General features: G+C 50.7%; 2 protein-coding genes across 2 annotated transcripts; both read left to right on the forward strand.

The window, feature by feature from the left end:
* The first annotated feature begins 18 nt into the window (after positions 1-18).
* On the forward strand, positions 19-25,790 carry LOC115192625 (zinc finger and BTB domain-containing protein 7A). Its single transcript, XM_029751345.1, has 5 exons — positions 19-137; positions 947-1,040; positions 11,612-12,163; positions 12,829-13,760; positions 22,898-25,790. The coding sequence occupies exons 2-5, from the start codon at positions 1,011-1,013 to the stop codon at positions 23,313-23,315; spliced, it is 1,932 nt and encodes a 643-aa protein (XP_029607205.1). The 5' UTR covers positions 19-137; positions 947-1,010; the 3' UTR covers positions 23,316-25,790.
* LOC115192627 (uncharacterized) lies at positions 2,084-4,338 on the forward strand. Its single transcript, XM_029751348.1, has 2 exons — positions 2,084-3,064; positions 3,523-4,338. Exons 1-2 carry the CDS (start codon positions 2,931-2,933, stop codon positions 4,109-4,111), a joined length of 723 nt encoding a protein of 240 aa, XP_029607208.1. The 5' UTR covers positions 2,084-2,930; the 3' UTR covers positions 4,112-4,338.
* Positions 25,791-26,484: the final 694 nt, after the last annotated feature.

Here is a 26,484-nt window from a genome sequence, read left to right on the forward strand (position 1 = left end):
GGGGAGTTTTGTGGTTAGTTATGGAACAACCGTTAAATAGTGCTTTCTATTGGGCGAACTGAATGGCTTTGCCCTCTTCCAGGAGCGTTCCTTTAGAAACAGGACACGACCAGATACTTACGGAGGAAAGACAGGAGGTAAGTGCCAAATGATGCTCTTGACCCAGGTTATGACATGCTACACATATCCAAGGAGTCTTCAACTCTCGAGTCATGTACTGTAGCTATAACACAGCTTCCCTTAAACTATGCTTTGGATACTTATTTTAAAACCAAAACACTTTAGGAGATACATTCCGTATTGCTTTTAAGTGTTTGATTAATGTTTCTCGTCTTTGGCCTGAATTAAGTCAACCATGACTCAGCCACAAATGACAAAAGCAGAGTTGCTGGTGGGTGTTTGTGGTGGGTGAGGCTCGTTTATATTGGACTGTATTGTAATAAAAATGGCTGACATCATCTGACCTGCCAACCAGAAGGGAAAATTAACCAGTCTGATGGTTCGCTAATTATTTAAGACTTGAAAACTGTATAGTTCAATCGTTCAGATGTACAATGTATTGGATGTTAAACTGCAGTACTGTCAGCATGGATTCATTTATTGATTTCTAGCTGTTATTCTAGTGTAAATAGTTTACATTAATTGTCCGTATAGCCGGGGTATTCAAAAACCTAATGGTTTTCTGTTCTACCTGATAATGAGCTGCACCCACCTGGTGTCCCAGGTCTAAATCTGTCCCTGATTTTAAAGGGGAACAAATCCAGTGGAACAGCTTCCAGGTACAGAGTTCAGTTTGAGGGATGTATATATTTGATATATTCTGTGTTTTGTCTGATTGTGAACTACCTCTGCTACCTGCTGTAGTGCTGACACTGTCCTCTAGGCTGGGTGTGTTACTGCCTCCCCACATGCTGTCAGAGCATGCCTAACCTAGTTCTTCTCACAGTGCCAAGCCATGCCACACAGTGTGGGGTGCAACAGATTCCAGTCAGACCGAGGAGACACCAGTCATGGCTAGCTGTTACATCACATTACATAAGGTAAGCCATTTCACTTCATACATGATAACGTGTTCATACTCAGTGTGATGCCTGTTTGGAGTATGGAAGATCTCCATCCCACTCTGACTAACTGTCCAGGTGTGCAGTGTAGAAAATGTAAAAAGTGCGTAGGCATGTTAGAAATCAGTCAAAATGCATTGTCCTTATAAGAGAGATAAAGCCGAACGATTTGATTTTGACTGGTGTCTTACACGCCACCTAAGAAGCCTTGGTAAAAGTGGGATTAGTATGACAAGAGGTGAGGCATGTTCTGTAGTCTTACCTGTAAAAGGTACAGGTATTCTAGTAGAACGTGGGGAGGGAGAGATTGAGAGTCTAGGGGGTTACTGGCAGCCCCTGTGTCCTGGAATGTACCAAGGCTTGTTTTTGGGGTGGGACACTATGACCTCAGGCTATGGGATGGGTGGGTGCGATTCGGTAGAAGAGAAAAGACTAAGGTAAGAACTACAATCAGTTCATGCCCAATTAATATGGACTCTGTTGTCAACTGTACCGACAGCAAGAGGATGAAGTCAAGTTCTCATTGTCAATTATGTCATTGATATGACAAATGTCCATTCTTGATCGCAGACCAATCACTTTTATTTTTCTCCCCAGAGAGGAGAGCAAGAGAAACATCTAGTGGAATGCTGTTTCTTTAAGAGAGAGAGAGGGTGAGAGAGAGCGAGAAAGGGAGGGACCTCTTTGCCCTCCAGAAACCAGGAAGGGAATTGAGTTGATCTGCTGGCGCTTGGTTAGCGCATACGGGGCTTTGAGCAGCACGACAGTTAGAGAGAGAGGGAGAGAGAGGAGGAGAGGAGGGCTGACCCATAACAAGCACCACCACGGCCATCGCAGGTGAGCTAAAAGCACCCCCGCTTACACCCCGCTGTCCGCCCAGGGCCTGTCGACCGGAGGGAGCAGGCACAGAAGGAGAGGAGAAAGGAATGAGGGAGGGGGACAGAGAGAGAGGAGAGAGCGAAAGGGGAGGGGAGGGAGGGGGGGGGGGGTGTCTCAGGCAGTAGTTATGGATATGTTTTTATTCCTCGTAAAATACTTATCTTATTCCTGCTTTTACCTTTTGGGGGATGATTCAGTTTTATTTGGTGTGTTTGAGGCATTAACTTTTCAGGCAGGTGGAAGCACTTAGAGGATGAGGTGGATGGGGTGTTCGGGGAGGGGGGGTCTGAACTAGAGGAAGGAGGAACCAAAAATAATTATGTTGAACAAGGTACGATGACAAGCAAATGACAACTTTTCAGAATTTGTCATTCACTAAGAAATCATGCTTGGAGGGAAAAGTTACGAGCAATGTGTTTACATATATTTTTGCTGGGTTGGTCCTTCTTTCCTCCTGGTTTGGAATTGATCAGAATAGAAATTTGTCTTTAATTTGGTCAGGCCTCTTGAAGTGTGTTTAAAACGTAGACAGAGGTGTAGTCTCACTGAATACAGTGTTTGGCTGTGACGGTTCTGGCCGAGAGCCATTTGTTAGTATGCAGCACGGCCCTGTTTGATGGCTGATCTGTACTTTTAATACCTGGCATCCTGCTAGCAACATACTGTAGTGTATAATTCTGCCCAGAGTGCTTACGTTGGAACAGGCTTGGAGCAGTGGGGGTGGCGAGGGACGGAAAGCTGGGACTCGTAGTTCACAGCAAGGGCTGTGTAGCAGGTCAAATAGCATTTAAGGACTCTACATCCCAGAGTGCCTTGCCCTTGGCCATACAGAAAAGAGAACAGCTGCCAGCCTATCCCAGCAAGGAGGTGTGGTGAGTGAGCGGCTGTCAAGCCAATCACAGATGAGGAAGATATGCAAGAGCAGTGGGCTGAAAATAGAGGGTGGGAGTAGGTGTCTGCTTGTGTGGAATCAGGCAAGGGCTTGCCTGTATGACTAGGGCCACTCGGAAGTTTCCTGTCTGCAAAAGCTCCAGTACTGAGGCAGCAGGCAGGGCCCTACCCAGACACGGAGACAGGAGAGCCGGACAGGGCCTGGGGAAGGGACACGTGCTTCTGCCCAGCTGGTAAGAGCTCAAACTGCACTCTCTCTCCCCTGACACTGAGGAGAAAGGAGGAGAGCTGAGGAAATAAATACCAGGTTCTCTCTCTCTCTCTGTGTGTGTGTGTGTGTGTGTGTGTGTGTGTGTGTGTGTGTGTGTGTGTGTGAGGGAGGGAGGGGATGGGGCTTCAGAGCTCCTGACCCACTTGCAGATTAAAAAAAAGATGGCAAATAGGGCACTGTTCAGAGCAGGTAGAGCACATCATGTTTAGAGAGACTGTTGTCTTAAAGATTTGGGAATACACACTGTGACATTTTAACACTGTACTTACTGGGTTGATTTAAAATGAGGATTTTTAATTTGATCATCTAAAATAGTGTGATTGTGCGTAATGTTAATGGTGTAATGTTAATGGTTATTAATGGTGTTATTAATGTAATAAGTGAGTCAGCTACAGATGATATCTCCCTCCTTACCCTCAGGCACAACTGTGACATGATGGAAGAAAATGTGACACCTCTTGTGGACAATTTCTCCTCATTAGTGAAGTGTAGAGAACGAGCCGCCACTGGAAACTTTGCCCACTGCCCTTGGGAACTCCTGCATTCGTTTATTAACTTTCAGTTGTTCTTCTCCCCGGCTGCCCACACCCTCCTTCAGTTGTTCTTCTCCCCGGCTGCCCACACCCTCCTTCAGTTGTTCTTCTCCCCGGCTGCCCACACCCTCCTTCAGTTGTTCTTCTCCCCGGCTGCCCACACCCTCCTTCAGTTGTTCTTCTCCCCGGCTGCCCACACCCTCCTTCAGTTGTTCTTCTCCCCGGCTGCCCACACCCTCCTTCAGTTGTTCTTCTCCCCGGCTGCCCACACCCTCCTTCAGTTGTTCTTCTCCCCGGCTGCCCACACCCTCCTTCAGTTGTTCTTCTCCCCGGCTGCCCACACCCTCCTTCAGTTGTTCTTCTCCCCGGCTGCCCACACCCTCCTTCAGTTGTTCTTCTCCCCGGCTGCCCACACCCTCCTTTTTGTCACTCTCTTCATCCCGCTCGCCTCAAGTAGCCCTCTTGGCATTGTGTGATTTGTGTCACAACGTATTTTAGCCTACAGTGTGTCTCTGTCTGTCTGTCAGTTGGTGGTTTGTCAAAAGACGTTGCAGGAACCATAACATATATTCTAATTCACAGATGCATATTTCTGGCAACCCATACTTGTTGGACTTGTTTTGAAGTGTGTGGGTAAGAGAGAGAGGAAGGGGCATATTGGATTGTAATAAAGACACCCACAACTGAGAGGTGTTTAGATGTATTCGTCTCTCAAATGTCAAAGTGTTCTGATGTTACTTTTGCTACCCCTGAGTACCAATTGCAAAAGGCTGCACTTACTTTCGGCCTGAATAAATTCCACTAAGAGGTTAAATCGGGACGCTCCATGTTACCCACAATAGCATCCAGGGGAATTGCAGGGGACTTCAGTGGCTGTGGGTAGGCCCTAGACACCACCCATCAATTTGGCGGTGAGCATGTTGAATACAGTTTGATATTCTTGTATGTTGTGCACCATAATGCCCCAAACTAGCAGGTCCACAGCGACAGGAGGAGACAGGTTGCATGCATGCTTACTGACAGTCTTTGGAAGGCCTCATTTTGGGCTAATGTTGCTTTTGGGTGGTGCACTGAACTATAAGCTGCCCCATTATTAAGGGGGAACTCCCCTTGTCAGCAGCTAAATGTCCCACTGTTCCTGTCCCAAGTAGACAGACACACAGACACGGCTCTGTCTGTTGTGTTGTTGTTGTGGAGTCTGGGGGGAGTGATAGGGGCTGTCCTGGGCCTGCTGGGTTATGAAGCAGCTCACACAACCTGATCAAATTAGAGGCTCAGATGCAGCCCAGGGTAAGAGTAGGCCGTTGTGTTGTGAGTGGGACTTCACTTTTTACACTTTCCTTTATTCGCGGTGGGTTGTCTCCAAGATGTCACACATTTTTCTCTGAGTAATCTATTGTCTGAGAAATCCCATGTTGACCTTGGTACTACGTATGGAGAGAGGAGTGTTCGCTTAAGTCTCCTGTGATCAGAGGGTACCATATGACAATCTCATGGCTGGTGAGTTCCTGCCTCATTTCCAGACGTTGTTCTAGCCTTCTCAGCAGGCTGAAGGGGATGTGGGCGATGTGGTTGGCCAGCAGGGGCACAGCGCAGTGCAGTGTCTGGAAGAGAGAGAGAGGGATGGTCATCTGATAACAGAGCGGGTTCTGTTACACGCCTGTCACAGACACACAGGAAGTCCTCTGCACACAATGCACAGCCGCCTGCACAGAATGGCGCAGGGCTGAGGGGAGAAGGGCTACTGCTGCTGGGCCTGGCTCTACTATGGGTGTAGCTAACCGCCTACTAGGGGTGCAGCTGATTTTAGTGCTACTGTGAGTTTGGATCCACTACTTCCTGACTGACAGCATGGCAGCGTTAGGGAAGTATAGTTCCAGCAGTAAAAGAGGTTGTGTCTCTGTTTGAAACGGTGCTGCCAGATGTGCAAGTCTGTTTCTGGACCAGCTAGTTCAGGCTGGAGGAGGGAGGCAAGGAAAGCCAAGTCGAGCCTTCACTTTGGTTTACTTTACTTTGCTAGGAGAAGGGGGATGGTACTGTAAACCCATACAGTAGTCAGTTATTGATTCTCAACAGTGGCTCTCCAGCTATCTCTTGATCTCTGGGGTAATGGTACCCTTAAAGAACTTAGACCTTTGATATGAAATCATAAAAATCTCCCACTTCCTCTTGCACTTAACCTTTATTGACAAATGTGATATAAGGACTTTATATAATAGTGTCTAAGCCCTCCTGCAGTGTGAAGGGATAGTTTCTTATAGGGGCTAAGAAAAGGTTTCTTGAGTCTCTCAGACACTTTCCAAGCACATTACATTTACAGTATTCCTTGGGCTGATGTCAAGGTTGTGAGTTTGTTTAAGATGGCCTCGCCCACTACCTTTCAGTCAGGGGCATTGTGTCTGATTCTTGGCAGCCGTCTGCCCTGTTTCAAGTTGAGCAGCACAGCCCCACCTCCAGTTTTATCAGTGGTTCGCCCTCTTCCTGCTCAGGACCTATCAGGTTTGTTATCCCGGGAATCCTGGCAGTAATGATTCACACAGCCACACTAGGCCAGGCTCAGCCTCAGTCAGAATCCTGTTCTTCTTGGAACTGGCCAGCCCCTGTCCCCCTCCTCCCCATAGTATTTCTGATTATCCTGTAATATCCTCTGTGACATGACCTTGAACCCTGGTGACCCCGGTCCAGTGATTCCCTTTCTCTGGGCTCAATCAACAGGGGGCTGGTCTTAGCCCGTGACAGTCAGCCAGGGAAAGCCAACCTGTTTGCACTCTGCTGTCTATATCACCCACCCTATGCTTCTATGAGTTCTACCCTAGTCTACTGTAATTGCTCCAGTGTGGTTGGAGTTAAATTATTCACAGATCACTGATCCCCCACACACTTGCACTGCTTGTTCTGCTAAGGATGCTTGTTTTCTGGTCTCTGTGTTGCTCCCTTCAGCAGGGAAACAAAGAAGTGTGGGGTTGACTGCTCTTCAAAAGCATCATAGCAAAACACTCAGTTTCAGCGACTTTCATTTTGGTGATGTAAGGAACACCGGAGCTTGTCGTGGGTAAGGTTGATAGTCATTTTACTCCAGGAATGAACGGTATGTGTCAGACAAAGACTGTAGCTTCTTTGATCCTGGTCCCAGTTGACCTGAGATTGTATTTCCAGTATAAAGCACCACCCAGTGTATTACAGGTTTTATAACTACCAGTATAAACACAAGGTGTCACTGTATTGGTCATTAAATAACAAGGGTTCTATCTAGGACAGAAGCCCATTTATCACAGTCAGGTGTTAAAAGCCAAATAGACAAAGTTCAATAGAACTGAAACAAAGTCGATGTTCAGCTCAGAGTGTCTTGCATGGGATCGTCCCCGAAATCTAATCTCGATAGCTGTTCTCCATGTTTGCTGGGCACGCATGGGGGGGGGGGGGGGGGGGTTGAGTGAGTGGGGGCAGGTAGGGGAGGGGTGGGGTGGTGGGATCTGCAGCAGTAAGTAGTGGTTTGACTTGCAAAGCAGCACCCTGTGCGTGCAGAGTAGGATCTAGTGAACTAGGCAGGCAACGCTGGGTCGGTGGTGGCCCTGGGAACTGAGACGCTGAGACGTTGGGGACACGGTGTGGCGCTGTGGCCGCTGTCACCCACAGCCATGAATAAGTGATAAGGAATGTTTCAAGCCATGAGTAGGTGTCAGGATCAGGTTTGTTTGCACTGTTGTTTCCTCCTCTTTCTTTCTGTGGGGCTCTCTGTGGGTTCATCCTGGGCCTGGACTCTTCTCCTTTCCCCATAGCTCCTGTGTACAAGACAGGACAGCTGCATGCCTCAATGGTGACTGGTCTGTATGAGGTAGCCTATGAGACTGTTTTTAACTCCTCTCAGCCTCCACAGATCTGCGTGTGACCCAGGGTCGGGCGTGTATGTCCTGAGGATAATGTGTAAGCAGGTTTGCACCAGGGGCCAGCCCAGCAGCTTGGTGCAGTAAGCAGCAGCATCAGTGAGAGCAGGTTGACTTGGCTGAGGTCTCTGTGGGCTCACCCAGGATCTATTTCCACACTGTGAAGGACATAACCGTTAACCCTGCGGTTGCCTTCTCCGACTCTCTCTCTCGCTGTCTCTCGCTCTCTCTCTGAGTCTCTGTCCTCGCTCCCCTCCCTCAGCATATTCAAATGAGAGGTGGAGGATAATCAAATGTTCCCACGTCAGACAGGGCAGTTTTATCAGAAAGACAATGGGAGAGGTTGTAGTGGCTGTGTGGTCAGGTGCATATAAAATAGTAGGGGGTTAAAGGAGAAAGAAAGTGCTCTAACTTGGCTTGAGCCGAAATGAAAGGACATTGTGTCATGAATAAAAGACACAAACTACTCCACAGGGAACCAAGTGGGACAGTATTATTTCCATTTGCAAGCTTGTTTGTTTTAAGATTACCACAAGACAGATGTACCGGTTTACCATAGTAAAGCATTTAAATTTCACATTATGAGGTGGCATGATTGACAGGTCTTGTTAAGGATTTTTCCTCTTTGTTGAAGGAGTGGAGTTAACATCAGAGAAAGTGCAATTAGGTTTCTAGCACTACCCAGAGTTGACTTTTCAGAAAGCGTTACTGGAGTATGACCTGTGGTTAGTGTTGCTGCGGTGCCAGATCTCTAGGTGTGGAGAGAGGCGTTGCTTTGTGAGGAGGTGTGGGAGAGAGCCGAGCAGGGGAGAGGAGAGGCAGCCAGGTTGAGCACGGCTAGTGTACATACCAAGAGGCTTAATCTGAAGGAATGTCATTTGAATGCGTTGCTCTTATAGAGAATAATCCCACTTGCCTCACCCCCTGCTGGGTCTCCCTGGCAGATGGAGAAGGGAGGGGGGGCTTTATTTAATGTGTGTGTTTGTCTGTGCTTGTAAGTGTGTTTGTAAATGGACAAATCAGGAAGGACTTGTGTTGCCGAGCCCCCCTCCCCCGGGCATTGCAAGCTGCAGTCGATCATTTTAATCTTCCCCACCCCCCACCCCCCCCCACACACACACGTGAGCGAGGGGACAGCCTTCCTGAAACTTGGCACACAGTAAAGGGTGGGGTAACCGGCTCAGACCGGATTGACAACCTCCCTTTTTAATACCGTTCCCTCGCAGCTTGTGCGTGTCCTCCTCCTCCAGTGAGGTTTTTCCACAGGGTCTGTAACCCCCTCCCCCCTCCTCCCCCCTCCTCCCCCTTTCCTAACTGACACAGAGCGACGCACAGGCTGCTGTACAGTCCCAGCCCTGCTCCTCCTCCCAGCATGCACTCTGATCCTCCCTGCTCTCCCTCAAACTGCCCTTCACTCTCTCTCATGGTAATAGGTTCAGCAGTGGGCCAATACATCCAGCATTACAGATACCGCAGATACAGCATGGATGACAGATATTTCAACACTGACTATGTATGGGAAATGTTGGCCAAAAAGGATGTATGCCATAGCTATACTGTAGTTTCTATTAGATTGGTCTGTAAAGCCAGTATGTCGGCCAGTAGCTGTTTGTCAGTGAAATCAATGGTATCTGTAGTGTTTGTATGGTGGTGATGTTACAACATGGCTCACCTCCAGGCCCTTCAGGCTCTTTAATGAACTCTGGGGCCTGGTGTTGTAGAGGACTGTAGTTTTGAAAACGTCCAGTTCTTTAGCTAAACTGGCCAATAGGAACTCTGACATGATTTAATAGTGATTGATCTACAGTATCAATTTTTATTCCACGTTGGTTCTAGGGCTGTGAAGAAACCAGTATCGTAATGTTTTTTTCTATGGCAAAAATGAAAACACGAAGCAGTTCACTCTTTGGTCCTTTTAAAAACCTTTTGTATGTAAAATATTGTGGGCTATAGCTTGGAAAATAATTCATCTGACTCTGGATGACAACATAATGATGTTTGTTTCCAACATTAGGGACTTTTTCCAAAAAAAATCCTTGCCATTACACTTACGAGTATCGCAATACTGGTATCGTCCCGGACCTAGTTAGTTCAACGTAATGGAATTGAAAGTACGTGGAAGAAACACTAATTAAACCAGTGTGTGCCCAGTGGATATTAATGGCACGCCACATTATTGTGGCATTAGTGAGCAAAATTTTAACCCAATATTATTTTCATGTATTTTCTCAGGTGCTGAAGCCTGTCGGAGCATTTTAAATTACTTTCTTACACAATTCCTAAATAACCAGCAGCCTTTACCCTGAGGCACTTCTTATATATCTGGGTGGATGGAAAAATTACAGAGGAAATTCCACCTAGCCTACCACATGGTCAGGGCCGTAACCAGGGTTTTAGTGAGGTCGGGGAGTTTTTATAAAAAAAAAAACATATTTTACCTTTATTTAACTAGGCAAGTCAGTTAAGAACACATTCTTGTTTTCAATGACGGCCTAGGAACAGTGGGTTAACTGCCTTGTTCAGTGGCAGGACGACAGATTTTTACCTTGTCAGCTCGGGGATTCGATCTAACAACCTTTCAGTTACTGGCCCAACACTCTAACCACTAGGCTACCTGCCGACCCGAAGTTGAAGACCATCTACTGCATTTCTATATAAGCAAAAAAAAAAGTTCAAATGCTGTTAAGAGAACATCAAAAACAAGCTAGTGTAGGTTCATTCACGGCAGTCCATCTAGAAACACACAGCCTATTAGCAGGGCAGGCATGGTGGGAGGAGCTATAGGAGGATGGACTCATTGTAAAGACTGGAATGGCATAGATGGAATGGTATCAAACATGGAAACCATATTTTAGACTCCGTTCCAATAATTCCATTCCAGCCATCACAATGAGTCCGTCCCCTTATAGCTCCTCCCACCATCAATTAGCTATACAATTGTAATGTTATACCCCTGAAAGGGGGGAAATATGAGAACTGAATCACACTGACACCTAGCATCAGCAACTGTTCAGTCATTGCTTAAAATCATCAACTCTTTACATAGATAAGAGATATCTCAAATTACATAGCGTTCACATTTTGTATTCCGAGCCATTACTAATCAAGCTTCGCCCAGACAGACATCAATGGAGCACATAGATGATTGTATTATAAAATTATTAGAATATTATTTACGGGGCCTCCCAAGTGGCGGAGTGGTCTAAGGCTAGAGGCGTCGCTACAGACCCGGGTTCGATCCCAGACTGTGTCCCAGCCGGCCTTGACCGGGAGACTCATGAGGCGGCGCGCAATTGTTAGGGGAGGGTTAAGCCGGCCGGGAGGTCCTTGTCCCATCGCAGTCTAGCGACTCCCTGTGGCGGGCCGGGTGCATGCACGCTGACTTCAGTTGCACAGTGTTTCCTCTGACACATTGGTGCGGCTGGCTTCTGGGTTAAGCGAACAGTGTGTCAAGAAGCAGTGCGGCTTGGCAGGGTCGTGTTTCAAAGGACGCATGGCTCTCGACCTTGGCCTCTCCCGAATCCATACGGGAGTTGCAGCGATTGGACAAGACTGTACCAATTGGATATCATGAAAAAGGGGTCAACAAATAGAATATTATTTACGATTCTGTATTAGTAGCAGCGATGTGGTGGTAAAAAAAGGTGGGTAATGGGTAAACTATAAATTCCATGTGCTGCTAAAATGGCAAATCCGGGGGCGCAGGCGAACATAACAAGCAAACCACTGTTCATGATTCCATTCTTTCGCAAACAGGCAGGCGCGATTAGGACTCAGTCCGATGAAGAATATAAGCGTTCTGAGCTTTGAGCAATATTATATTGATTTAATTTATTGTGTACAAAATATATCCTTTTATTATTTGACTTTTTTTCAAATTAGAAAAAAATACAGTGGTCCGGACCTCGGTGTCCTCAAATGTATGTAGTTATGGCCATGCACGTGGTGCTATTACCATATTGCTACTGTAATACCTACCAAATCCCTAGGACTTTGGGCTAGGAATTGAATTGGGCATCTGTGTATTGTGTTTTAAAGACTGAGAACTGATTCTCTCCTCCTCCTTTTCTCCCCCTCTTCTTCCTCCCTCAGACAGGCAGACGGATAGACGGCAGGACGGACACGCGGGCGGCGGCTGTGATTGGCGGCTCTGCGGCAGGCTGGTGGAAGATGTCGTTGGGAGCCGGCGGGAGGGGCGGGCGGCGGCTCAGGGGCACTGGGGGTGGAGGAGGAGGGAGAGGGGAGGCGGCGGAGGAGGGCCTGGTGGGCATCCCCTTCCCCGAGCACAGCGCAGACATCCTGGGCAGCCTGAACAAGCAGCGCCTCAGCGGCCTGCTGTGTGACGTGCTCCTGGTCAACCAGGAGAGGGAGTTCCCCGCCCACCGCTCGGTCCTGGCCTCCTGCAGCCCCTACTTCTACAAGCTATTCACCTCTGGTCCAACTGCCGACCAGCAGCACGTCTACTCCATCGACTTTGTGGCAGCCGAGGCCCTAGGCGCCCTGCTGGACTTTGCCTACACAGCCACGCTGACCGTCAGCCACAGCTCCGTGGGAGACATCCTGGCCGCTGCTCACCTGCTGGAGATCTCGCCCGTCCAGGAAGTCTGCACTCACCTGCTGGACACCAAAGTGCTCTCCCCGCCGGTAGGCTGGTCGTCATGACAACGCTAACTTACCAATACTCCGTCAACAGTCTCTGTCTTACCATTACATCACAAGCCTCGCATCAAAATATGGTCACTTGACAAACGTTTTTATCCAAAGTTTCTGAAAGTTAAAATACATGTATTCAGTATGGCCTCTGTGGAAACCAGTCAAACCACTCTTGTTTTGAGTTGTTAAAACTATTGTGTTGCAAGTGCCATTCTGGAGCTCCATCCAAATGCGCCACCACAGACCACGTACCACACAACCTCATCACGTCACGCTAACAAAATAACACTCAGTCATCAGTCTTTGTCTGGCCATCACATCATGCTCTTTATTAGTGTCTCTCTCACACACTGCCAAACACACATCCACACCCTGGGGTCACAATAACACTGACCTCGAAACATTTACCCATGCTAAGCCAACACCAGTCTCTGAGTCTCAGGACAGGGTGCTCTTTCACAAGCTGCATTCTACAGACAAAACCTATCGCAGTTAAGCTACAACATTCACATGGTGGGGAGCGTGTAGAATAGCAGTAGCATGGCCATGTTCATAGTCGTGTATGTTTCTGTTGTGTGAATATGATATGCATGTGTCCACTCACATTCTATTAGACATTGTATGAGAGTAATGGAATCCTGTTTATTTTTTCGTAGGCGGGCAGTGAGCGAGGAGAAGAAGAAGAGGAGGATGATGATGATGAGGAGGAGGAGGGGAAAGGTGGAGGAGGAGAGGTGGAGCAGGGGAATCGACTGCGGGCCCAGGAGTATCTACAGTACTTCCAGAGAGGGGCCCACTGGAGCAGCAGCTGCAGCACACCAGAGCTCAGGGACATGCCCACACACCTGCACTTTAATCATGGCAATGGGGCCCAAAGTAACGGGGCCCCCGGGGGCCCCCGAGAGTACTACTCTCCCCTGGACCTCGCCCTGACCCAGGTCCCCACACAGGACCCTGAAGATGAAGAGGAAGAGGATGAGGAGGATGAAGGGGAGATGGAGCACTCTGAAAGTGGCGGGGACATGCTGGCCTGGGCCAGGGGTAACGGAGGGGAGCCAGGGGCCTCTTTCTATGCCCCAGCCCAGAACGGCCACTTTTACCTCCCAACGAAGCCCAAACTGGAGACGGAGGAAGAGGGGGAGGAAGAGGGGGGGCGGGATGGAGAGAGGGGCTCGGCCAGCGCCCTCCTGCAGAAGATGATGGACTCCATCGAGAGGCAGAAGGAGCGGGCCGCGGCCGGGGAGGAGCTGGGGGAGGGAGAGGACCCGGACGTGGAGTTTTACTTGAATTACTTTAATAGCACGCAGCACGAGGATGCCGCTGCCGCCGTCTCACAGGGACTGCTGCCCCTCTGGACGGCACGGGGCGGTTCTAGCCGAGAGAGAGAGAGGGGGGGAGGAGAGAGGGGAGGAAAGGGAGGAGAAGAGAGAGGGGGCGGAGGGGAGAGGAAGATGCGCTCCAAGGCCTTCCAGAAGTGCCCCATCTGCTCCAAGGTCATCCAGGGTGCAGGCAAGCTACCCCGCCACATCCGCACGCACACGGGAGAGAAGCCCTATGAGTGCGCCATCTGCAAAGTGCGCTTCACCAGGTAATCCCCAATTAATGCACTGACCACCCCATGTCACATCTACTCATGGTGAGGAGGCGTGATGGAGCAAAAACAAGACCACTGTTGTCCCACAGCCAAGGACACTCTTACTTAGCATTAGCTATGTTAGCTCTCTGTCAATTAATTGATTTGCTAATGTACTAATTAATGTACTATCCTGAAATTAAAGTGAGAAACATAGTTGAAAGCATAGTAAACAAATGTATTTTTATTTTATTTAACTAGGCAAGTGAGTTAAGAACAAATTCTTATTTTCAATGACAGCCTAGGAACAGTGGGTTAACTGCCTTGTTCAGGGGCAGAACGACAGATTTTTAGCTTGTCAGCTCGGGGATTCGATCTTGCAACCTTTCGGTTACTAGTCCAATGCTCTAACCACTAGGCTGCCTGCCGCTCTAGATGTCCTCTACCTATGTGGTAATGTGAATCATTTTGCCAAGACCTTTCTGGAAAATGTTAATCAGAGATGAACATGTTTGATATTTCATCTAGTGGATGGAATCAGGGTGTCATAAAGACGTGTTTTATAAAGACATGGCTCATGGCAAAGTCCTGGAATGTTAACAGGTGGTATAAAAGAGGGTTGTGACACGTTATCTAGGAGGAAGCTGCTGTAAAGTGTTCTGTTCTGATACTGACGGGAATTATAAGCAGAGCAGTTCCCCATCTGTGCCAATGCCGGAATTTGAACTTGTGATCGCCGGTTTTGTTGATTATTGCCCACGACAAAACCGACTGGGCCTCTCTCTCCCCTCCCAACCTACCAGCCCTCTCCCTCTCTCTCCCCTCCCAACCTACCAGCCCTCTCCCTCTCTCTCCCCTCCCAACCTACCAGCCCTCTCCCTCTCTCTCCCCTCCCAACCTACCAGCCCTCTCCCTCTCTCTCCCCTCCCAACCTACCAGCCCTCTCCCTCTCTCTCCCCTCCCAACCTACCAGCCCTCTCCCTCTCTCTCCCCTCCCAACCTACCAGCCCTCTCCCTCTCTCTCCCCTCCCAACCTACCAGCCCTCTCCTCTCTCGTCCCCTCCCAACCGAACAGCCCTCTCCCTCTCTCTCCCCTCCCAACCTACCAGCCCTCTCCCTCTCTCTCCCCTCCCAACCTACCAGCCCTCTCCCTCTCTCTCCCCTCCCACCTACCAGCCTTCTCCCTCTCTCTCCCCTCCCAACCTACCAGCCCTCTCCCTCTCTCTCCCCCTCCCAACCTACCAGCCCTCTCCCTCTCTCTCCCCTCCCAACCTACCAGCCCTCTCCCTCTCTCTCCCCTCCCAACCTACCAGCCCTCTCCCTCTCTCTCCCCTCCCAACCTACCAGCCCTCTCCCTCTCTCTCCCCTCCCAACCTACCAGCCCTCTCCCTCTCTCTCCCCTCCCAACCGACCAGCCCTCTCCCTCTCTCTCCCCTCCCAACCGAACAGCCCTCTCCCTCTCTCTCCCCTCCCAACCGAACAGCCCTCTCCCTCTCTCTCCCCTCCCAACCTACCAGCCCTCTCCCTCTCTCTCCCCCTCCCAACCTACCAGCCTTCTCCCTCTCTCTCCCCTCCCAACCTACCAGCCCTCTCCCTCTCTCTCCCCTCCCAACCTACCAGCCCTCTCCCTCTCTCTCCCCTCCCAACCTACCAGCCCTCTCCCTCTCTCTCCCCTCCCAACCTACCAGCCCTCTCCCTCTCTCTCCCCTCCCAACCTACCAGCCCTCTCCCTCTCTCTCCCCTCCCAACCGAACAGCCCTCTCCCTCTCTCTCCCCTCCCAACCTACCAGCCCTCTCCCTCTCTCTCTCCCCTCCCAACCTACCAGCCCTCTCCCTCTCTCTCCCCTCCCAACCTACCAGCCCTTTCCCTCTCTCTCCCCTCCCAACCGAACAGCCCTCTCCCTCTCTCTCCCCTCCCAACCTACCAGCCCTCTCCCTCTCTCTCCCCTCCCAACCTACCAGCCCTCTCCCTCTCTCTCCCCTCCCAACCTACCAGCCTTCTCCCTCTCTCTCTCTCCCCTCCCAACCTACCAGCCCTCTCCCTCTCTCTCCCCTCCCAACCTACCAGCCCTCTCCCTCTCTCTCCCCTCCCAACCTACCAGCCCTCTCCCTCTCTCTCCCCTCCCAACCTACCAGTCCTCTCCCTCTCTCTCCCCTCCCAACCTACCAGCCCTCTCCCTCTCTCTCCCCTCCCAACCTACCAGCCCTCTCCCTCTCTTTCCCCTCCCAACCGAACAGCCCTCTCCCTCTCTCTCTCCCCTCCCAACCTACCAGCCCTCTCCCTCTCTCTCTCCCCTCCCAACCTACCAGCCCTCTCCCTCTCTCTCCCCTCCCAACCTACCAGCCTTCTCCCTCTCTCTCCCCTCCCAACCTACCAGCCCTCTCCCTCTCTCTCCCCTCCCAACCTACCAGCCCTCTCCCTCTCTCTCCCCTCCCAACCTACCAGCCCTCTCCCTCTCTCTCCCCTCCCAACCGAACAGCCCTCTCCCTCTCTCTCCCCTCCCAACCTACCAGCCCTCTCCCTCTCTCTCCTCTCCCAACCGACCAGCCCTCTCCCTCTCTCTCCCCTCCCAACCTACCAGCCCTCTCCCTCTCTCTCCTCTCCCAACCGAACAGCCCTCTCCCTCTCTCTCCCCTCCCAACCTACCAGCCCTCTCCCTCTCTCTCCCCTCCCAACCGAACAGCCCTCTCCCTCTCTCTCCCCTCCCAACCTACCAGCCCTCTCCCTCTCTCTCCTCTCCCAACCGACCAGCCCTCTCCCTCTCTCTCCCCTCCCAACCTACCAGCCCTCTCCCTCTCTCTCCCCTCCCAACCTACCAGCCCTCTCCCTCTCTCTCCCCTCCCAACCTACCAGCCCTCTCCCTCTCTCTCCCCTCCCAACCTACCAGCCCTCTCCCTCTCTCTCCCCTCCCAACCTACCAGCCCTCTCCCTCTCTCTCCCCTCCCAACCTACCAGCCTTCTCCCTCTCTCTCCCCTCCCAACCTACCAGCCCTCTCCTCTCTCCTCCCCTCCCAACCTACCAGCCTTCTCCCTCTCTCTCCCCTCCCAACCGAACAGCCCTCTCCCTCTCCTCTCCCCTCCCAACCGAAACAGGCCCTCTCCCTCTCTCTCTCCCCTCCCAACCGAACAGCCCTCTCCCTCTCTCTCTCCCCTCCCAACCTACCAGCCCTCTCCCTCTCTCTCCCCTCCCAACCTACCAGCCCTCTCCCTCTCTCCTCTCCCCTCCCAACCTACCAGCCCTCTCCCTCTCTTCTCCCCTCCCAACCGAACAGCCCTCTCCCTCTCTCTCTCCCCTCCCAACCTACCAGCCCTCTCCCTCTCTCTCTCCCCTCCCAACCGAACAGCCCTCTCCCTCTCTCTCTCCCCCCCCACCTACCAGCCCTCTCCCTCTCTCTCCCCTCCCAACCTACCAGCCCTCTCCCTCTCTCTCCCCTCCCAACCTACCAGCCCTCTCTCTCTCTCTCTCCCCTCCCAACCTACCAGCCCTCTCCCTCTCTCTCCCCTCCCAACCTACCAGCCCTCTCCCTCTCTCTCTCCCCTCCCAACCGAACAGCCCTCTCCCTCTCTCTCCCCTCCCAACCTACCAGCCCTCTCCCTCTCTCTCCCCTCCCAACCTACCAGCCCTCTCCCTCTCTCTCCCCTCCCAACCTACCAGCCTTCTCCCTCTCTCTCCCCTCCCAACCTACCAGCCCTCTCCCTCTCTCTCCCCTCCCAACCTACCAGCCCTCTCCCTCTCTCTCCCCTCCCAACCTACCAGCCCTCTCCCTCTCTCTCCCCTCCCAACCTACCAGCCCTCTCCTTCTCTCTCCCCTCCCAACCTACCAGCCCTCTCCCTCTCTCTCCCCTCCCAACCTACCAGCCCTCTCCCCTCCCAACCGAACAGCCCTCTCCCTCTCTCTCCCCTCCCAACCGAACAGCCCTCTCCCTCTCTCTCCCCTCCCAACCTACCAGCCCTCTCCCTCTCTCTCCCCTCCCAACCTACCAGCCTTCTCCCTCTCTCTCCCCTCCCAACCTACCAGCCCTCTCCCTCTCTCTCCCCTCCCAACCTACCAGCCCTCTCCCTCTCTCTCCCCTCCCAACCTACCAGCCCTCTCCCTCTCTCTCCCCTCCCAACCGAACAGCCCTCTCCCTCCTCTCTCTCCCCTCCCACCTACCAGCCCTCTCCCTCTCTCTCCCCTCCCAACCGACCAGCCCTCTCCCTCTCTCTCCCCTCCCAACCTACCAGCCCTCTCCCTCTCTCTCCTCCCCTCCCAACCGAACAGGCCCTCTCCCTCTCTCTCCCCTCCCAACCTACCAGCCCTCTCCCTCTCTCTCCCCTCCCAACCGAACAGCCCTCTCCCTCTCTCTCCCCTCCCACCTACCAGCCCTCTCCCTCTCTCTCCTCTCCCACCGACCAGCCCTCTCCCTCTCTCTCCCCTCCCAACCTACCAGCCCTCTCCCTCTCTCTCCCCTCCCAACCTACCAGCCCTCTCCCTCTCTCTCCCCTCCCAACCTACCAGCCCTCTCCTCTCTCTCCCCTCCCAACCTACCAGCCCTCTCCCTCTCTCTCCCCTCCCAACCTACCAGCCCTCTCCCTCTCCCCTCTCCCCTCCCCCCCCCACCTACCAGCCCTCCCTCTCTCTCCCCTCCCAACCTACCAGCCCTCTCCCTCTCTCTCCCCTCCCAACCTACCAGCCTTCTCCCTCTCTCTCCCCTCCCAACCGAACAGCCCTCTCCCTCTCTCTCCCCTCCCAACTCTCCTCTCTCTCCCCTCCCAACTCTCCTCTCTCTCCCCTCCCAACTCCCCCTCTCCTCCCCTCCCAACCTACCAGCCCTCTCCCTCTCTCTCCCCTCCCAACCTACCAGCCCTCTCCCTCCTCTCTCCCCTCCCAACCGAACAGCCCTCTCCCTCTCTCTCCCCTCCCAACCGAACAGCCCTCTCCCTCTCTCCCCTCCCAACCGAACAGCCCTCTCCCTCTCTCTCCCCTCCCAACCGAACAGCCCTCTCCCTCTCTCTCCCCTCCCCCCGAACAGCCCTCTCCCTCTCTCTCCCTCCCACCTACCAGCCCTCTCTCTCTCTCTCCCCTCCCAACCTACCAGCCCTCTCCCTCTTTCTCCCCTCCCAACCGAACAGCCCTCTCTCTCTCTCTCCCCTCCCAACCTACCAGCCCTCTCCCTCTCTCTCCCCTCCCAACCTACCAGCCCTCTCCCTCTCTCTCCCCTCCCAACCTACCAGCCCTCTCCCTCTCTCTCCCCTCCCACCTACCAGCCCTCTCCCTCTCTCTCCCCTCCCAACCTACCAGCCCTCTCCCTCTCTCTCCCCTCCCAACCTACCAGCCCTCTCCCTCTCTCTCCCCTCCCAACCTACCAGCCCTCTCCCTCTCTCTCCCCTCCCAACCTACCAGCCCTCTCCCCTCTCTCTCCCCTCCCAACCTACCAGCCTTCTCTCTCTCTCTCCCCTCCCAACCGAACAGCCTTCTCTCTCTCTCTCCCCTCCCAACCGAACAGCCCTCTCCCTCTCTCTCCCCTCCCAACCTACCAGCCCTCTCCCTCTCTCTCTCTCCCCTCCCAACCGAACAGCCCTCTCCCTCTCTCTCCCCTCCCAACCGAACAGCCCTCTCCCTCTCTCTCCCCTCCCAACCTACCAGCCCTCTCCCTCTCTCTCCCCTCCCAACCTACCAGCCCTCTCCCTCTCTCTCCCCTCCCAACCGACCAGCCCTCTCTCTCCCCTCCCACCTACCAGCCCTCTCCCTCTCTCCTCCCCTCCCAACCGACCCAGCCCTCTCCCTGCTCTCTCCCCTCCCAACCGACCAGCCCTCTCCCTCTCTCTCCCTCCCAACCTACCAGCCTTCTCCCTCTCTCTCCCCTCCCAACCGAACAACCCCCTCCCTCTCTCTCCTCTCCCAACCGACCAGCCCTCTCCCTCTCTCTCCCCTCCCAACCGACCAGCCCTCTCCCTCTCTCTCCCCTCCCAACCGAACAACCCTCTCCCTCTCTCTCCTCTCCCAACCGACCAGCCCTCTCTCTCCCCTCCCAACCTACCAGCCCTCTCCTTCTCTCTCCCCTCCCAACCTACCAGCCTTCTCCCTCTCTCTCCCCTCCCAACCGAACAACCCTCTCCCTCTCTCTCCCCTCCCAACCGAACAGCCCTCTCCCTCTCTCTCCCCTCCCAACCGAACAGCCCTCTCCCTCTCTCTCCCCTCCCAACCGAACAGCCCTCTCCCTCTCTCTCCCCTCCCAACCGAACAGACCTCTCCCTCTCTCTCCCCTCCCAACCGAACAGCCCCCTCTGTCCCCTCCCAACCGAACAGCCCTCTCTCTCCCCTCCCAACCGAACAGCCCTCTCTCTCCCCTCCCAACCGAACAGCCCTCTCTCTCCCCTCCCAACCGAACAGCCCTCTCTCTCCCCTCCCAACCGAACAGCCCTCTCTCTCCCCTCCCAACCGAACAGCCCTCTCTCTCCCCTCCCAACCGAACAGCCCTCTCCCTCTCTCTCCTCTCCCAACCGACCAGCCTTCTCCCTCTCTCTCCCTCTCCCAGTCCTTAGCCAGCTAATGAAATCTGTCTGCTCACAGTCAGGCTGCCCAGCTAGCTACAGGCCAGGGTGGACTGCTAGACTAGCGCGCTGTGTCGCTGGTCTCCCTGTATTTTAAGAGCACTACCTCTTCCTTGAATCTATCCTCTTAATGAATGAATCAATGGACTTGCATTGGAAATAGATGCACACTGGAAATACCCAGGACTAGGGTTGCAAAGGGAGGGTATATTACTGGAAACATTTGAAGTTTACCAGAAAGCTACCAGAATGTTGGTAACTTTCAAAAAATATATTGAATTTTATCAGATGACGTCTAGTGGGCTTTTGGGGTACTTCAGATTATCACAGGTGTGTGTAATTATCTCTGGCCCTCTTGTGTGGCCTTATCACATGTAAAATATATTTAAAAAATAAATGCAGAAGAATGACAAAGCTGTAATACATTATTCCGAATATAAACCATCACCTTAGTGAATGCCATTAGCATTTAATATGAGGGTTTCCACATGAAATATCCTTTATTTTATTTATATATATATTTTTATATATATATACCCTTTGCGCAGGATGGCGAGCCTGATCTAAATGTGCTTGCTTCTAAATGCAGCCTATCGGCAGTGAAGTGGGAAGCGGGTGTTGTAATCTTAATCCTATTTGATCAGGGTTACGAGTGTGCTGCTTTCGCACTGTAATAAACCACTCCTGTCCTTTAAATATTTCACCCTGTGTCACTGTATGTGTGTAACCATGGTAGCAGTAGTGCCCCTATGTGGCTTGTGTGGGTGCTAAGTAGTTTTCTTAACTCCGGAGGTTTGTTTAGGTGCACTCTGGGTGCTAAAGGGCTGGATGGCAGAGAGACAGATATTATGACTGGGTGGGTGGGTAGGTGAGGGAAGCTGAAGGACTGATTATGTTTTATTGTCACATGCGCTGAATACAACAGGTTTAGACTTTACTGTGAAATGCTTACAATGTTGTTCAAGAAATAGAGTTTAGAAACTAAAGTAAAAAAATAAAACAAAAATTAACACAATAAAATAACAATAACATGGATATACGTATACAGGGTAACCGGTATCGCATCAGTGTGTGGGCTACAGGTTAGTCCAGGTCATTTGTACATGTAGGTAGGGGTAAAGTGACTATGCATAGATAACAAACAGTGAGTAGCAACAGTGTGAAAACAAAGGGGGGGTCAATGTAAATAGTCCGTGTGGCCATTTGATTAATTGTTCAGCAGTCTTATTGCTTGGGGGTAAAAGCTGTTAAGGAGCCTTTTGGATCTAGACTTGGCGCTCTGGCACCGCTTGCCCTGCGGTAGCAGAGAAAACAGTCTATGACTTGGGTGACTGGAGTCTTTGACAATTTTTTGGGCCTTCCTCTGACACCGCCTAATATATCGGTCCTGGATGTCAGGAAGCTTGGCCCCAGTGATGTACTGGGCCGTACGCACTACCCTCTGTAGCGCCTTACGGTCGGATGCTGAGCAGTTGCCATACCAGGCGGTGATGCAACCAGTCAGGATGCTCTCGATGGTACAGCTGTCAAACTTTTTGAGGATCTGGGGACCCATGCTAAATCTTTTCAGTCTCCTGTGGGGGAAGCCTCAGTTAATAAGGTAGAGGGGCCTGAACTTGGCACTAGTAAGGTGTTCAGCTAGCTATCCTACTTTTACAAGATAGCACCTCTCCAGACTGTCATCCTAAAGTCTATGTTTTGTCTTCTAGTTTTATTTCACTGAAAACTTGCTGCTGATGTTTTAAGAGGAGCTATTGACCCATTGATTAGTCTCTGAAGATTCTGGGTTTGTCCAAAAAAGTGACCCTTAATTCGCAACCCTTAATCTAAAATAAAGGTTCAATAAAAAAAATATACAGTTTCGTTCACAAGCATTTTTGTTTAATTGAATTTATTTCCACTTTCCAGTGTTATATGTGATATTCTTTGAAGGTAGGTGCACCAGAAATAGATTTCCCCTGAACCTAGCCACACTGTCTGTGAACGTTGAGCTCCGGGCCAGGTCTCTACATGTACTTTAAGAAATGGTGTAGATAAAGATGTAATGGTGTAGATAAATGTAAGTGAAAGGAAGGAAAAAAAGAAAGGAAAAAATAGTTCTACAACCAAAGAATCCTCAATTCCAGCATGGCTGGAACTTTACGAGGCCTTTCTTCCAAAATATCCACACTTAAGACCGTGTGACCACTACTATTCTTTTCCAAACTTTTGTATTTATTCATGGCCTGTCCTCAGATGACCTTGCTACCGTGGCAGAGTAAACAACCTGGAAGAGGTCCATTAGGTGTTATAGTGAAGGCGATAGACTCAGGGAGACAAACAGCCTCCATAAGCACGTTCACCCTGGACAAACACCCTACTTTAAGATCACACAACATAACAATATGTACTGTAGCCTATGTTGCAAAGCAGTGGAACATTTTCTATTTTGTTTCAATGTCAACACAGACATGTTTTAAATTGTCATTTTTCAAGATTGTGATTCTTAGCCTATTGTTTGGTTAATGGTTGTAGTTTGCTTCTTATTTTAACTACCCTTGTTGCTATCAGAGTTCCTACTGTACTAATCAATTCCGTTGTTTTTCTGTACTGAGCCTCTGTGTTCTTCCTCCGCAGGCAGGACAAGCTCAAGGTTCACATGCGTAAGCATACGGGAGAGAAGCCTTACTTGTGCACGCAGTGCGGTGCTGCGTTCGCCCACAACTACGACCTGAAGAACCACATGCGCGTGCACACAGGCCTGCGGCCCTACCAGTGCTCCAGCTGCTTTAAGACTTTTGTGCGTTCAGACCACCTGCACCGCCACCTCAAGAAGGACGGCTGCAACGGCATCCCCTCCCGCCGCGGCCGCAAGCCTCGTGTGCGGGACCCCGGGCTCCTGGAGGTCCCCGTGGGGCTGGTGGGCCCCGGCCCTCGGAGTGGCAGGGGGAGACGGCGCATGGAGGCGGCTTCAGCTGCGGTGGTGGAGGGGGCCTCCAGGGCCCATGCACACAGTCCTCAGCCCCAGGAGATGGCAGGGGAGCCGGGGGACTGAGACAGGGAGGGACGCTGGACGCCATATTCATACTGGGACCCTGAGGGGCCGCCACCGAAACCAAGGGAGAAAAGAACACGCTATGAACAACGGCAAACAAAATAAACACAACAACTAACTATTCCTCTATATACCAAATCAGGGTGTCACCAATCTAATATTTTCAGTTTATTTTATCCCTTTGCTTTAGGAAACAGAGTAGACACAAACACCAGTCAGTGGTCTGTTAAAGAGCAAAGAATGCTTCAAATCACACCTCCATGATGTCTCCTTTCTGGGTCATTTCTGTCTCATCTGGGTTTCTGTACATTTGGCAAAAGTGCTTAAGCTTATGTATAACCAAACAACAGAAAAACCTGAGCAACTATGCAGTTAAAATAGATTCTATTGGTTTGGACTTCATAGCCTTCAAACTTTGAGGTGTCCCACATCTATTGGCCTCTGCATTGGTGAACGGAGTGTGATCTCTCATATTCAGATGGAAAGCAACCAATCTTTTTCTATTCTTTTGCATTTCTAAAATGTATACTTACTATAGTAGTAGTATTGTCAGAATATGACAATATATGCAAGATTAACTCAACCACACCTCTGATGCAGAAATAATCATTTTTTTTCAAATGCTCCAGAAAGAATCAGACAAGGATTTGATTTAAGTGTTACTTACTCTTTAAAATATATTTTTTAATCTATGGTTCATCTTTTTAAAATGTTAAATGTCGAGTTGAATCCACGTTTGGGGGGGCTCTTCCATTGCAGGGGTAAGGACCGCGAGAGGAGGGGGTGTGTTTCTAAAGCACTACCATGGTCATGTTGCCAGGCGACCACGTCGTTGACGACCAATCACAACCCTGAAATTTCAGCCTTTCTATTTTCTTTTTGATTTGTCTTAATTTTTTTCCGTTATTTGTTTCTTGTTTGAGTTGACTGCTTTGGGTACTTGACACTTTACATTTGTATACATGTAGATACATTAGGTGGTGATTATATTGGTCCTTTTTAATGCTGAGATATATTAGCCTACCAATCGGGGTTTCCTTCGGCTTGATGTCAGATTTCTCACAGAGTGAAGCTTGTGGGTAAAAGAGAAAAGAAACTGAATGAATGTTAGAGTATATTGAATTGAGAAACCCATTGGTCCTAAACTTAACACTTGATTGAGATGTATAGAGTTACTGCCCGAAGGAAGAAGAGTTACTAGCTATGTGCTTAACTTTGTGCAGTTCTGACGGAATCTTCCCTGGCGTGAGAAGGAGAGAGGGCAGTGTCTAACCAACAGCAGGTTGAAAAAGACGAAAACCAGGGATAGACAGAGATGAGTAGAGGAGAGACGAGCACCTTTTTTATACGTTTGCACAGCTTTACTAAAGATATCCAACAGAGAGATGTATATTTAAAGGAGGTCGTCAGGAAAAGGAGGTGTGTAATTGTGCGTATTCCAATCTTTTTTGTCCTGGGGACCACGAAGCCACGAGGCAACCTGTGTGATGAAGAGAGCAATAAATACCTGTCCAAGTTGGGAGGCCAAATAAGTGCGCAGCTGGGTGTTGGGGGATGGGTGGCGAGGGGAGGGGGATTTCACAATGTCTGTTGCATTCCAAAATATAATCTCCTCGGCACAGCCATGTTTCCAGGCAGAACGGGTTCAAATCAGGCCTTCTCTCTCCCACTTTAGTCCTCCAATGCCCCAAAACCAGCCTGTGGAGTGCAGGGTATTATAGAGCCCTGGGTAGAGAAGGTCTACTCAGTGGCTGACTGGACTGCTGCTGGGTGTTTGTGTGTGTGGCAGCCAGGGTCTTTTCTCTGGCCACATCAGCGCAGTGTGACTCACTCAGACGGGCTGGGAGTGTCAGCAGCTCCTCCAGTTGTGGGCACGTTCAAACACGCTCCCCAAACTGCTGGCGCACTAAAAGCCAGGCAGACACTAAAGTGGGCGAAAAACACGAGGGCAGCCACTAGGTGCTGCTCTACAGACTTATGACGTGTGTTCGGTATGGGCTACTGGCTCACATACATCTGGACATGTTTGTCTTGGTCAGTACACTCTTAACCACACAGAGGAGAGGGTGCTGTGCCAGTGACTTAGATCGAATTCCCCTGCCATTGCTGCAATGCGGTGTCCTGAGTATCAGTCCTTTGCACCTTAATGGGAAAGAAGCAGGTTATGAATGCACTTTGTTACTGAGAAGGGCACTTTTGTCAAAGAAACGGGTACTTTGAAACAAAGTAAGGCGAATGAGCTTAATATCCCCATCGCAAGTGCTGCCGTTAAGCTTGTTTTCTGGTTTTGTTCAGTTTTTGACGACAAGCTGCCAAAAAAGAAAGAAATGTATGTGCGTTTTGGATCTCTTAAGAGAAGCCAGGCACGTTCAGAAATGAACATGTTGGGTTTTGTGACCATACAAACTTTTAAAAATACAAAATAACCCCATGTAACTGATTGCACTTGAAATTAAGTTTTGGTAAAAAAAAAAATATATATATAGTCTATATTCATGTCTTAATGCAGAGCAGGGGAGGAGTGGAGGGGGTGGGGCTGGAGTGTGTGTGTGTGCATGGCTGGAGGGTCTCAGGGCAAGCCTGGATAAACAAACTATCTCCACCCATCTGTTCACCAGCTCCCCTCTCGTAGCTCCACATATTATCACAGGGAAGAAAACACAGTCAGACACGGCAGTTCCATCATACACATACTATTTTCCAAGTAGTGGCTAACTAAGGGGTGTGTGTGTGAGAGAGAATACTTGAAACATCCACACACTCAACCATCTCTTCCATAGCTTTTCAGCGCTTTGTATTCTGTTGCAATCTTTATTTCCCTGGGATTTGTTATTGAACAGTTTGACTCCTTTTAGATGAATGTATTCAATAGTCTGTCAGTGTGGACATCTACAATGATCAAGTCAAATACTAGGAGGTAGTAGATAAGGGGTGGTTAATATGTATAGCCTGAATGCCAGGAGCTCGGTGTAGGGTCATGTATATGCATAGGTCTGATGAAAGCCATAGTTCGGTGAGGTGTTAGGCTTCTAAGTCACCCCTCCCAAGCATATGTAACCATTAAAACGGGTGACATTCTTGGGCCTTAGTATTGTGATTTCAACTTGTATTCCTATTTTATTTCTTTATTCTTTGGCTAAGCCAAAATTGACCCAGATTGCACATAGGA

This window comes from Salmo trutta, chromosome 4, assembly GCF_901001165.1.
Source record: "Salmo trutta chromosome 4, fSalTru1.1, whole genome shotgun sequence".
NCBI lineage: Eukaryota > Metazoa > Chordata > Actinopteri > Salmoniformes > Salmonidae > Salmo > Salmo trutta.